Here is a 13,981-nt window from a genome sequence, read left to right as displayed (position 1 = left end):
TAAATTCATCAACATAAATATTAAGATGTTTCATGTTGACAAGATAATTCCCTTACAGCTACTTACTTTTGAAACTCTTAAATATTTTATCATTTCTCTGAATGGGTTGTATATACGGTAGTCGACTTGATGCTTCATCAAAACAGAAATCTCTTTCATGTTTTCCTAATCTGAGTACCTTTTGATAAAGGTGTTCCTCCCTGTGGAAATTCAGGTACACCATGTCATTCCCACTTGGCCTGGAAATTTTCTTCTGTGCTAATGAATCAGCGTGAGGCAGTAACTTCTCTTCAGAGGATTTTTACTCAAAGGTCTTTAGGTTCATGGAAATTGTTGCTTTGCTTGACAGAGCAAACCCAATAGAGGCTTCAACAGTATTCCCTAGTTAAGCGGGACTATGGTTCAGAGCTCACATTTGTCCACATCTGCCACCTGTGGGCTTTCGGGATGATATATACTCATCCCATCTTACTCTCTTTACCTTTTCCACCTTCATTTGCTTTGTCTCCACATCTGTGTTTTGGCATCTGGATTTTGGATCATTGCTTACTTTTCTGTAACAGTGACCAACATGTCCTAGTTTGCCTAAGAATTTTTCCAATTTAGCCTCAGAAGTCCCACATTCAGGGAACCCACTCAGGCATAGGCAAAACTTGGATGGTTGGTTTTTCTATCAGGTACAATGGAGACCACCTCAGGATTGTCTGTTTCGGTTAATCCCTTTAGAGCTAATAGAAAACTCGCAACTAGGTTGTAAAGATCAGGGTGGATGAAAGAGTGTCAATCCATTTCCCTCTCCTTAATCAATAAACTCTCCAAATTCTCATGACTTCTCCCCGTAATACAGCCATTTGACAATCAGGCTGGTAGAGTATTTTGGAAATGGCAGTTCTTAGAAAGAGTGCCCCATGTGGGTTTAAAGAATGCTAATAATCAAATAGTTACTAACTTCTGGAAATCAGTCATCAAAGCCTAGCTTCTTAGGGAAAGCTGAAATATATTTTTAATAATGATTGTATGTTTCTCTATTGTACAACATAAGGACTTTTTGACTTGGAAAATTTTATCAGCTGACTTTTATTTGGGATTATTGGACAGAGGAACCTGGCAGACTACAGTCCATGGGGTTGCAAAGAGTCGAACACGACTGAAAAACTTCATTTTACTTTATACCAGACCTGCGAAGCAAATTCCCAGACCTAAGAGGGTGCTGTTGTGGGCCCAGGGAAGCTTCTTTTCCATTCTATTTGCTCATTGGCTATCCCCTCCCTTCAAGAGTGAACCAAGAGAATGGCAAAATCTTAAAAGTTCTCCCCATCACATATTTTGCATTTTTGGAATTATCCAAACTGGCATGCTGCGATTCATAGGGTCGCAAAGAGTCGGACATGACTGAGCGACTGAACTGAACTGAAAGGAATCAGAGGATGGTAAATGGAAATAGATGACCACTTCAGTGTTTCATTGGCAACAGGAGTTATTGGAAGCTTTGGAGTTTTGTGTGAGTAAAGAATGGAAATGTGTGATTTGTGGAAAACCAAAACAGGGGCTGTTGGAAATAAAATAATCCAATTTGCATATAAATAGGTACTAGATAGACCAACTGTGATATTTTCTGAAGATTTCCTGAAGGAAAAAATGCAGTGTATCCACTATGTGACAACTACCCCTTTTATTTTCCTTCGGGTGGGAACCAATTATCCTTAATAAAAATTTTTGTGTGAGGGTTTATGAGATTGTTTCAGCAGGAGGTAGGAGAGAGAGGATGTCATCTCTTAGTCAATTCTGGAGGTAGAAAAATTCTAAGTATAGGAAGTAATGACAGCTGGAAATAACAGAGATGAATGGGTTAAATTTCTTAGGCCATAGGGAGACCCCCTACCCCGGAAGGAAACAGAATGAGAGAGGCCATGTAAAGTCAGAGAGTGAGTATTCAGCAACAAAATCACCAGGAGAACATCACTATAGTCCTCCTTTGAACCTGAGAATGATTCAAATATGCATGTTGAGAGATTTCAGAGAATATTACATTAGTGACATAAAATATGAAACATTGACCTTTTTAAAAAAATCTCAATATAAATTTTCACAGCTAATGTACATCTTTTAAAAAAGTCTTTCCCACAAGTTTTCTTCTCCAGTGTTTCCTACTTTTCTATTTTGAATTTTCTTCCAATATCAGAACTATAAAAAAGAGCACTGAATCTATCTTATCACAATAGAACCACTTAATGTCTAAGAGTTAATTTAAAATAAATTAATTAGCCTGTTCATAAGCAAGGATAAGTGGAAAAGTTAGAGGAGAAAATATATTTTATGCCATAGTGACAGGAATTATATAAAATAAGACTTTTATTAGATCTTTTGGAAGTATTTTTTTCTTTATAATGTATAGGAATTAAAATTTTCCTTAATTTTGTTCATGATGATGATACATTATTCCAGAATAAATGGCAACCCTTAAAACTTTAAAGAATAGAAAAGAACACCCAAGGATACAGAGAAGTAGATAGCCAAAGAAAAGATCTTCCAGGGCTGTGCCTGTATAATTCTTTCAGTTCACTATCATTTTCAATATAGGGTACAAATTTGACACATGATTTATCCATGCACTGCCTCTGTTTATTTACAGATAGGTTTTTTCTCTCAAGATATTCCAAACCACCAAAGATAGTTATATTGCTCTGTAGCCTTTCTTTGTCTTTATTTTTGCTTCTAGGTTTAATGAAATATTAAAGGAGAAGTAAACACTGAGAGACATACTTAAGTGCAGACTGAACTTTCTTTTATACTACCTTGTCTCTCCAGAGACAGATTCTACTTCAAGTAAATGACATATCTCCTTGTATTAAAATTTGATTTTCTATGATTGACTCCCTGGGTACTAGATTAGATAATGGAAACATTTAAATTAAAAATGTATGTGTATGTGTGTGTGTGTATGTGTATATATATATATATATATATTTATTTATTTATTTGTGTGTGTGCATGTCTGTATGTGTGTAAATGCATACATTTATCTTTTATTTTTCAAAAGCTATGTTTAAGTCATAGAATCTTTATATATTCTTAGCACAGGTAATACAGGTACCTATATTCCATACTATTACTTCACATCAAATTTAGAATTTCTAAAGTTTTACTATTTTGGTACCTTCTAATTCTATGCCCATGCCACAAAGATTGTTTCCTTAAATTGAATTATTTTGTTATATTTAGTCTAGCGTTTGTACTTGGGGATTGCAACTCTATCTCATCCACATTCATACTGAACTTCACTACTTCTCTCTTTATTTTATATGTATATATTTTTCAGTCCAATTATGTCATAAAGTTTTCTCTTTTTTATTTAAATTTATTTATTTTAATTGGAGGCTAATAACTTTACAATATTGTATTGGTTTTGCCATACATCAACATGAATCCACCACGGGTGTACACGTGTTCCCCATCTTGAACCCACCTCCCACCTCCCTCCCCGTACCATCCCTCTGGGTCATCCCAGTGCAAAGATATGCTTTGTGGATTTTTCATAGACCTATATGGCATTTTGGTTTTAACTTCCAGCTACCCTGCAGTAATGTTTTCATCATCTTAAGTTTGTGCTAGCTTTGAATATGGAAAGTTAGCTTTGAATTTGAAATTATGGGAGGAGCAGTTGCTTTATGATCAATTCAGGTTTTAACATTGCATTTTAAATTTAGAGACCAGGTCACCTTGCATCTTAGATTAACAAAATGTTAGGTTGATTCTTGGTTCTCCCTTAAGAAGTTAGAAATAAAGAATGTAGGTACCTGCTATTCCTGGTAAGTTAGCATATGCAGCTGTAGAATGAAAAGGAGCCTGTAACATCATTCCAGCAGTTACAGCAACCATACAATCTCCTAAGGGGCTATCTACATACATCTTATCCAGTTCTTTGGGAACATGATTTCAGGTTGGAGATAAAACAACTCTTCACCCTGCAGCAGTAACCAGCAGAAGATGTGGAATTTGGGGAAGATTCTGGGGAGCTGGAATCATATTCTAGAGATACTCTCTGAGTAGACACATTTTGTACACTTTCAGCTCTTTCTACCCCCTCCCTGCTGTTGCAATCTATTTCCTGCTGCTTTGGCATGGGGAATGTTCCAGCACTCACAGGTTCAAGCCACATTCTGTTCACCCACATCCTTCCAGGCAGTTATTTGGAAGGTTTGAGGAGACTGTCTCTTCTCCGTTTTCTAATGGCCCAACCTTGGGGACAGCTGCATGCAGATGGCATGCAAATATTCTTGACCTTTACTGACACTATGAGTATTCCCGAACTATGCCTTTGTGTTAGGAAGGAGGGGCTTGTAAATACACCCGTCATCCAGTAAATTAACTTGCCATCACTAGCTAAAGAAAAAGGGGAAAGAAAGAAAAGGAAATGGTAAACTTACATACCAAAACTAAATTATAACCTGTCTCATCATACACCCCTTTCTGGTCTAATGAGTCTTTTGGAATCATAAACAACAACAAATAATTGTCCCACTGAATACTCTTAACACAGGGTCAGCTAGTAATGACCATCAACAGATCCCTGTGACTTTTAATGAACAGAAGTATATATTTTGAAATACTGTGTATGACCACAATGATCCATAAAAATATTCCTTAGAATAACACAAATATATTGTCCTATGAGTGCATGTCTTCAACACTAATATACCAAAGGAGTAAGAGGCAATATGAGTCCCTGTGTGAGCCTGTTCTTTGCAGGGAGTAAGTAACAACAGTAATTTAGTGGGATTTCATCAAGCATAATAGGGCACACTGGACAGCACCAAAAGAAAGTCATACTGAGTTCTTAAAACAGATACTTATTGCCTTTTATTTAGAAACAAACATCCAAACTAAATTCTTCAATAATGCTGCCAAGTGTTGTGGGATAAGAGTGGGATATGAGAGAAATCAACATGTTTAGAAACTCAAAATTCTGATACATTCTTGGAAAAAAATCATTCCAGAAAACATAGGGAAAGCAAAACTATTATTCTCCCCCCCATTCATAGCACTAATCAACATCCTCAGTAACTACATGCATTACTGTGCATAAAAACTAAGAGTCTGATGTCTTGTCAACTAAAGAGTTAAAGGAAGAATTTGTTTCTGTTTAATTTTTTTTGACCATCTTTTGAGCCATATTTTGTGAGTATATTCATGAGCACAGAGTCTCAGGGTTTTGGTAAGGGAAACTTGGGCTCTGATGACACTCTCTGGGTGCATCAGGTAGATACCTAGGCAGAGCCTAAAAGATCTGGAAAGGTAAGATCTTTTCAAGGTGAAGCAATTCTCATGTTCTTATGATCACCTGCATAATGTCTAGTTAAATAATGATGCCTTACATCCCAAAATTGACAATCTATGGCCTGTGGGCCAAATTTGGCCATAATCTGTGTTTATAAGTAAAGTGTTTTTGTTTTTGTTTTTGTTTTTTTTGGAGAACAGCCACACCCATTTCCTTACTGTTGTTTATGGCTGCTTTTATGCTGAAAGGGTGGGATTAAGTAGTTGTGACAGAAATTGTCTGGTCCTCAAAGTCTTTAGTATTTACTGTCTGGCATTTTAGAGAATGTTTGCTAGTCACTACCCTACATGACATGAGAATTTATTCTTTGATTTAAGCGTGGTAGAGTTTCCAAAATTTTTTTTTAGTTTCACACAAGAGCCATGATTGAAGAAAATAAAGATACTTTTTAAAAGCCAAATTCAGTTTGTTATTACATCAGAAGCTAAGAATTAAAATAAAAGAAGCATATAGGCATCATTCTTCTGATCATGCGATTCAATACATCTCATACAGCAGAATAGACAGGCCATTGATATTACGCTCGGGCAACGATTTCCAAGTTTTCTCATAGGAAACATGACAAAGGACACTTTAGTAAGTGGCCAGGAAGCACCTAGGCAGCCCATTTATTAAACACCTTCAGTAGCTCTTAAAGACACAGGAAAACAAGGATATCCATAGTTTTCATTTTCATCTCCTTAAATGTTTAGCTTTATCTTACATTAATGAACATTGAAAAGGTTTATATTTACATTTTTGATTGAGGATAAGATGCAATGAGGAAATTTAATCAAAGCAACTTAGGGGTCTAATTAATGCAATCAGCATTAGGTCGTGCAAGTATTGTCATTGAATGCCATCGTGTAAAGCTGGAGATAGTGATTTGGGCGGCTGGAATATCTGCCCCTCTGTTATCAAGATAAAACCAAGAGGGGAGGACAGACACTGAATGCCAAGTCCAAAGTTGGAGTCTTCTTTCCGTGTTGAGATTTTCTTATGAGTTAATTACTAATCCTATCAAAACTATCTTAGTTGAGTAAAATTCTTAATGCACTACATATGGTCGAAGTCCCAAAAGTTTCTTTTCTGGAAAATGCTGTGTCTGAATAATATTAAAATGGATGGTGGAGTTGTATTATGTCTGGCTTGCCAGTGGAAATGAATGTTGAGGTAAATTATTCTTTTCTAACATCAAGAACATCAAGAAGTACAGTAATTTGTTAAACACAATCCTATAGTCTAAAAGAGAATTCATAAACACAGTGGAGCACCGTTTTTTACTTCTCAATGGCACTATGCTTATTATTTCATTTCTTGAGTGTTTCTAGGACATCAGCCACCATAGTACTTAGTCAGACTCAACTGTATTTTATTTTGATCTCATCCAATAATACAGCTGTGTACTTTACATATACAGGTGGTGCTAGTGGTAAAGAACCTGCCTGCCAATGCAGGAGAACTAAGAGACGCTGGTTTAGTTCCTGGGTTGGGAAGATGCCCTGGAGGAGGAAATGGCAACCCACTCCAATATTCTTGCCTGGAAAATCCCATGGACAGAAAAGCCTAGCAGGCTATAGTCCATGGGGTCGCAAAGAGGCGGACATGACTAAAGGGACTTAATACAACAACATACTTTTACATAGTCATGAAAATCAGAACCAGTCAGTGGACTTAAATTATATAGAGGCTAAGAAAATATTTCACTCAAAATGTAATCTCCACCCTGTACCTAGCACTCTAAGGTTACTGATCTAATGGGCTGTGTCACAGGCAACAATACCACTTTGACACCAGTAAAGAGTCTTTATTTTAAAGTATTTTAAAATATCTCAATTTTAAAGTATCTGAAATCTTTTTCATGTATGTGAAACATGTCTGCACTTAGAATATGATTGGGTTTTATTAGTTTTATGTTTATTTTGGGGGGAGGGAGTCATGCATGTTATGTAATTCCTGTGGATTTGGAACAACTTTCTACTGTCATCAAATTGGGGTGTGTGTGTGTGTGTGTGTGTGTTCATTTTACAGTCAGCTTCTTGGCATATATCTTAAATGTAGCATGTCTGAAGCTTGATTATGTTAAAGTGTCCCATTATATGAAAATATCTCCTAAACTTTGAAATTTGTATTTCTGAAACATTGGAGATGCAAATATTTAAATATCCTTAATTATGCACCAGCTCATTACTGATAATTCTACCTAAATATAACCAAACATCAAGTGTTTCCAAAATTTCTCTGGCATGATGGATGAAAGATTATTGAATTTTAAGCAAATGAATATTTGACTAATGAATTCCTAAGGTGAAAGAGTATAACTAATTGCTTTCTAGAGGTGAATGAACTTGGAAATTAGCACTCAGTAAATGTCCCACAAATGTACAACAGTGCTCTTTGATCACACATCCCATTCCTTCACACGATGGCTTCAATGCTCAGTCCCACTCACCATTGTAGTTTCTGCTATTGACCCAAAGCTGTTGATAAATATGTTGCAGGTAACATTTACAGGAGGTCCTGCAAGTTGAACAATAAATAGAAAATTTGACAGGTTGTGTTCATGGCATAATCAAGTCATGTTTTTCTCTTGCCAGTGGCATTGTAGCACTTACCATGGTGGTTTCTGTGACTGATCCAAAACTGTTGATAAAAATATTGCAAGTAACGTTTACTGGAGGACCTGCAGAACGCAATAAAAATGTTGCAATAGACATTGAAGCAAAAATACAGCTCCATCAACATCTGTGCAAATGACTAGAGATGTAAACAAAATTAAAACGATGGTGAGATTGCAAAAAAAAAAAAAAGAGAGAAAGTTTTACCCAGAGAGGTTCACAGTAATAACATTCCCACTAGCATTTCAAATAATGACAGTTAAGCAATGATAACTTACCCTGAAGAGTTTTGGACTTGGAAAATATAAGCTGAAGACTATTAAATGGAATTCATTGTCAATAGTTGTGATCAAAATTGCCTTTTGGATGAGTGGCTTTCTTTGACCTTAGGCTCATCAACCTTGTAGATGTCAACAGTGGGTACACATGACGATGAAATAGCCTGGCTCATGAGTTCAAATGGAGCTACATTTTGAATGGTGGATGGGTCAGGAATATCCACCTCGTTTTATGGAATACCCTTTAAATCAATGGGTCTAGTTTGATTTTCATGATACCTCTGAATTTACCCCATTCCTTCTTTATACCCTGTGACTGCCTAATGAGAAATGATGTATAGAAATACAAAACCAAAGAAAATTAGCTCACCATATGCAAGACAGCAAAAGAGACACAGATGTATAGAACAATCTTTTGGACTCTGTGGGAGAGGGCGAGGGCGGGATGATATGGAGAATGACATTGAAACATGTAAATTATCACATGTGAAATGAATCGCCAGTCCAAATTCTATGCATGAGACAGGGTGCTCAGGGCTGGTGCACTGGGATGACCCAGAGGGATGGGATGGGGAGGGAGGTGGGAGGGGGGTTCAGGATGGGGAACACGTGTACACCCATGGCTGATTCATGTCAATGTATGGCAAAACCAATACAATATTGTAAAGTAAAAAAATAAACAAACAATTTTTTTTTTTGTAAAAGAAAGAAACCCAGCAGTGTCACTTAATGTCCAGATTGTTACATCAATAAATGTAGTAGAAAGCAAGGTTTAGTTTCCCTGGTGGCTCAGACGGTAAAGAATCTGCCTGCAATGCAGGAGACACAGGAGACGTGGGTTTGATCCCTGGGTTGCGAAGATCCCTGGAGAAGGGAATGACTACCCACTCCAGTATTCTTGCCTGGAAAATTCCATGGAGGTTTATTAATCCTAGATGTACTTTGAACAAAGAGCATGCTTTTCCCTCCAGAGACATAGGGAACAACTCTCTTTTCCTCTTGCCCTTTGTTTCTCCTCCAAGCAAGCACTAACCAGCCTGACCCTGTTTGGCTTCAGAGATCAGGTAAAATCAGGCACGTTCAAAGGGTACAGCGACAAACTCTTCGCCCTCTGACCATAGATGAATCACTTTCCAATGACTTCGAGTTTCATGTTATGCTGGGCAATGTATTTATTGCCCTCATGTGGTTTCCACATAATACTTTCTAAGATACGAAATGGTTCATGTTGCCATGAACCATCTATTCACTCATTGCTTTCTCCTGTGTCAGTATCCTGGTTCAAGCAACACCCCAGTTGGCTCTGTTCACAACAAGCAGGTAGGATCTGAATGAGGAGGAGTTTGGCTTGAAGCCTCCTTCAAAGGCTGATAGTAAAACACAGCTGCAGCAATGCTTGAGTGCCATATTTTTACTTCTCAAGTCCATGTTGAGTTCTCAAAATGAAAAAAAGAAAAGGGCTCAACAGCTAATGTAAATTTCCAGGCAAGGAAACTTTTGATAAAAGAAGCAACAAAGAATTTGGATAAAAGAGATGTAGTAAGCTGTTTTTCTTTTTAATATAACTAACTTATCTGCTTTTAATGAAAAAATAGTTTTTTTTAAAGTGATTTTGGGCATCAGATCATAAACATCACCATATTACCAAAACATTTTTCAGCCTACATCTTTGAAATATTCCACGTCTTTTTAGTTTATCCCCTTGTTATTCATCATCTGCTAAGATGACTTCTTTTCCATGGTCACTTCCTGCTCTGCTTTATTTTGTTTTCTTATTTAGGTTACTCAAAAAAAAAAAAAAAAAAAAAAAACCAGCAAAAAAAAAAAAAGAGTCTGTTTCTTGTCCATAGATTTTTATTCTATAACAAATATATTTTTATGCTGCTGCTACTGCTGCTAAGTCACTTCAGTCGTGTCCGACTCTGTGTGTAAGAGATAAAGTAGAGAAGGTAGAGTCAAGTCATGAGAAATTGTGTGTAAAAAATTACTTTTTTTCCTCTCTTCACAACAAGATATTTCGTTTTAGATGGTCCAATTCAGGGTGGAAAACTTTCATGGATTTTTGTATATGAGATAGAAAATGAATAATGTGGGAAAAGAAACAGGAAAGAGAGAAACGTGATCTTAAAAGGAGGAATTTGAAAATCCAAATGTAGGTTTTCTTGTACTGTAGATTATCTGATTGTCTGGCCTCCCCAACTGGCTTGGAACCAATTAGAAAGCTGGGCCATACCATCATACATCTGTTTTTATCCTTCCCAGTACATGGCAGTGTGAGTATACTGCTAGAATTCAAAATAATTTTTAAGTTACCACATACTGACACACTGTACTGAGCACATTTAAAAAATTGTCTGTTTTAATCCTCACAAAAAAGGAATTGTTTTAGTGCTCCAATAAACATTTTCAGATGAGGAAACTGGGGGTTAGAAAAATTAAGTAACTTGCTTAAAGTCATGCCACAGTAATTAAAGAAGCTGAGACTCAAGGTCTCATCATTCTGATTCCAAAATCCTAAATTTTCAATCACTTTGCTGCACTAGATTCATTGCATAATATCCTCTGACCTGCAAACCATGTTATTTTTCATTGGTTTATATACTTCTGGGATAATTTGATCCTTTACATCTGATCATTTCATTGGACACTGCCTTAAGAATCATTTGCATTTGGATATAAAACCTTGGAAATGAAAAAAGAAGTAACTTTCACATGCATGTATTAATAATGAGCTCACATATATTAAAACCTTGCTCTATGCCAATAAGTGCCTTATTTTATTCTTCAATAATTACATGCTACCATGTCTCCCATTCCCATTCCCAGCAAAATGCCGGGCTGGATGAAGTACAAGCTGGAATCAAGATTGCAGGGTGAAATATCAATAACCTCAGATACACAGATGACACCACCCTGATGGCAGAAAGCGAAGAGGAACTAAAAAGCCTCTTGATGAAAGTGAAAGGGGAGATTGAAAAAGCTGGCTTGAAACTCAACATTCAAAAAACTAAGATCATGACATCCAGTCCCATCACTCCATGGCAAACAGATGGAAAAACAATGGAAACAGTGAGAGAGTTTCTTTTCTTGGGCTCCAAAATCACTGCAGATGGTGACTGCAGCCTTGAAATTAAAAGACGCTTGCTCCTTGAAAGAAAAGTTATGACCAACCTAGGCATCATGTTAAAAAGCAGAGACATTACTTTTGCTGACAAAGGTCCATCTAGTCAAAGCTATGGCTTTTCCAGTGGTCATGTATGGATGTGAGAGTTGGACTATAAAGAAAGCTAGCACTGAAGAATTGATGCTTTTGAACTGTGGTGTTGGAGAAGACTCTTGAGAGTCCCTTGGACTGCAAGGAGATCCAACCAGTCAGTCCTAAAGGAAATCCATCCTGAATATTCACTGGAAGGACTGATGTTGAAGCCGAAACTCCAATCCTTTGGCCACCTGATGCAAAGAACTGACTTATTGGAAAAGACCCTGATGCTGGGAAAGACTGAAGGCAGGAGGAGAAGGGGATGACAGAAGATGAGATGGTTGGATGGCATCACCGACTCGATGGACATGAGTTTGAGCAAGCTCTGGGAGTTGGTGATGGACAGGGAGGCCTGGCATGCTGCAGTCCATGGGGTTGCAAAGAGTTGGACACGACTGAACTGATGAACTGAACTGAAAGTCTCCCATTTTATAGATGAGGAAACTGAGGCACAAAGGAAATTCATTGATTTTCCCAAGGTCACAGAGTTTGTAAGAGGCAGAAATTGCCTAACTTTAGGGACACCTTTTTTAACTAGAAGGATAAAATGCCTGAGGCCAATAAAATCACTCTGAGAATAGAAGTTACCTGAATATGGGACAATGTCTGCAAGTTCTTTGGGTTGAATAATAGAATTGTTTTTCACTGTTAAGAGTTATCCTGACATGTGCCAACACAACCTTCCATCTGTGTTTTACTAAGGTGTTCTAATTAACAGTAACACATTCTTAGATATGATCACCAGCAAACAAATGTGTTGTATAAACTGCAGAAAGAGTTAACAGTAGTTAAACTCATCTAATTGGTTTATCAGCAAAGATACTCCAAAGTGAATTTGATGAGAATTTGACTGGGAAGAAGAATTATATAGACATCTAATCACTCATATCACTATTCTCTCCTTCCTTCCTCCCTCCTTCCCTCAACAGAACCAAAAGTTGACTATCTTAAAAGATCAACAAACTTTACAAACTTCCTCTAATGGGATAAACCTCAATTGGCCATGATGCATAATCCTTTTACTATGCTGTTGAATTTGTTTTGATACTATTTTGTTGTAGATTTTTGCATCTATATCCACAAAGGTTATTTGTCCTTAATTTTATTTTCCTGTGGTATATTTATCTGTCTTTGGTGTCAAAGTAATTTTGGCCTCATAGAATGAGTTAGGAAGTATTCTTTTCTCTTTTATTTCTTGGAAGAGTTTGAGAAGGGTTGGTGTTATTTCTTCCTTATGTGTTGTAAGAATTCACCAGTGAAGCCATCTGGTCCTAAACTTTGTTGAAAGGTTTTGAGTTTTCAATAGATTTATTTACTTGTTATAGGCCCAAGATTTTTCTGTTTCATCTTGAGTCAGTTTAGGTAAATTATGTATTTCTAGATATTTGTCCATTTTATCTCAGTCAGGTCAGTTCAGTCGCTCAGTCGTGTCCAACTCATTGTGACCCCATGGACTGCAGCATGCCAGGCTTCCTTGTCCATCACCAACTCCCGGAGCTTGCTCAAACTCACATCCATCGAGTCAGTGATGCCATCCAACCATCTCATCCTCTGTTGTTCCCTTCTCCCCCACCTTCAATCTTTCCCAGCATCAGGGTTTTTTCCAATGAGTCAGTTCTTTGCATCAGGTGACTAAAGTGTTGGGGTTTCAGCTTCAACATCAGTCCTTCCAATGAATATTCAGGACGGATTTCCTTTAGGACGGACTGGTTTGATCTCCTTGTGGTCCAAGGGACTCTCAAAGAGTCTTCTCCAACACCACAATTCAAAAGCATCAATTCTTTGGTGCTCAGCTTTCTTTATAGTCCAACTCTCACATCCATACATGACTACTGGGAAAACCATAGCTTTGACTAGATGGACCTTTGTTGGCAAAGTAATGTCTGTGCCTTTTAATATGCTGTCTATGTTGATAACAGTTTTTCTTCCAAGGAGCAAACATCTTTTAATGTCATGGCTGCAGTCACCATCTGCAGTGATTTTGGAGCCTAAAAAAATAAAGTCTCTCACTGTTTCCATTGTTTTCACATCTGTTTGCCATGAAGTGATGGGACCAGAAGCCATGATCTTAGTTTTCAGAATGTTGAGTTTTATTTAGGTTATCTAATTTGTTTACAATCTTCTTTTATAATTCTTTTTACTTCTGTGAGGTCAGTAGTAATACCCCCACTTGCATTTCTGATTTTAGTTATTTGAGTCTTTTTTTTCTTTGTCAGTCTAGGTAAAGGTTTGTGATTTTTGTTGATCTTTTAGAAGAGCCAGATTTTGGTTGTATTGCTTCTCTTATTGCTTTTCTATTTTTTTCTCTACTTTGATCTTTATTATTTATTTCCTCTGCTAGCTTTGTGTTTAGTTTGCTCTTCTTTTTCTAGTTCCTCAAGATGTGATATTACGTTATTGATTTGGTATCTTTCTTCTTTTTTAGTGTAGGCATTTACCTTAAAAATTTCCCTCTGAACACTATCAGTGCATCCCATAAGTTTTGGTATGTTGCATCTTTGTTTCCATT

The 13,981-nt window shown here is 37.0% G+C and overlaps 1 protein-coding gene across 4 annotated transcripts in view; it reads right to left on the bottom strand.

The window, feature by feature from the left end:
• The window catches only part of GLRA2 (glycine receptor alpha 2), a 211,339-nt gene that overhangs the window by 159,399 nt on the left and 37,959 nt on the right, over window positions 1–13,981 (bottom strand). For 2 of the 4 annotated variants that reach the window (XM_027534633.1, XM_027534635.1), the window contains exon 4: window positions 7,933–8,000. In XM_027534633.1, the coding sequence (XP_027390434.1) occupies window positions 7,933–8,000 (68 nt within the window). Of the gene's footprint in view, window positions 1–7,769; window positions 7,838–7,932; window positions 8,001–13,981 lie in introns of those variants that run through there. The other 2 variants (XM_027534637.1, XM_027534634.1) reach the window with 2 other exon arrangements.

The sequence above is a fragment of the Bos indicus x Bos taurus genome, chromosome X, assembly GCF_003369695.1.
Source record: "Bos indicus x Bos taurus breed Angus x Brahman F1 hybrid chromosome X, Bos_hybrid_MaternalHap_v2.0, whole genome shotgun sequence".
Lineage (NCBI taxonomy): Eukaryota > Metazoa > Chordata > Mammalia > Artiodactyla > Bovidae > Bos > Bos indicus x Bos taurus.
This window is presented reverse-complemented; position numbering and strand designations above follow the sequence as displayed.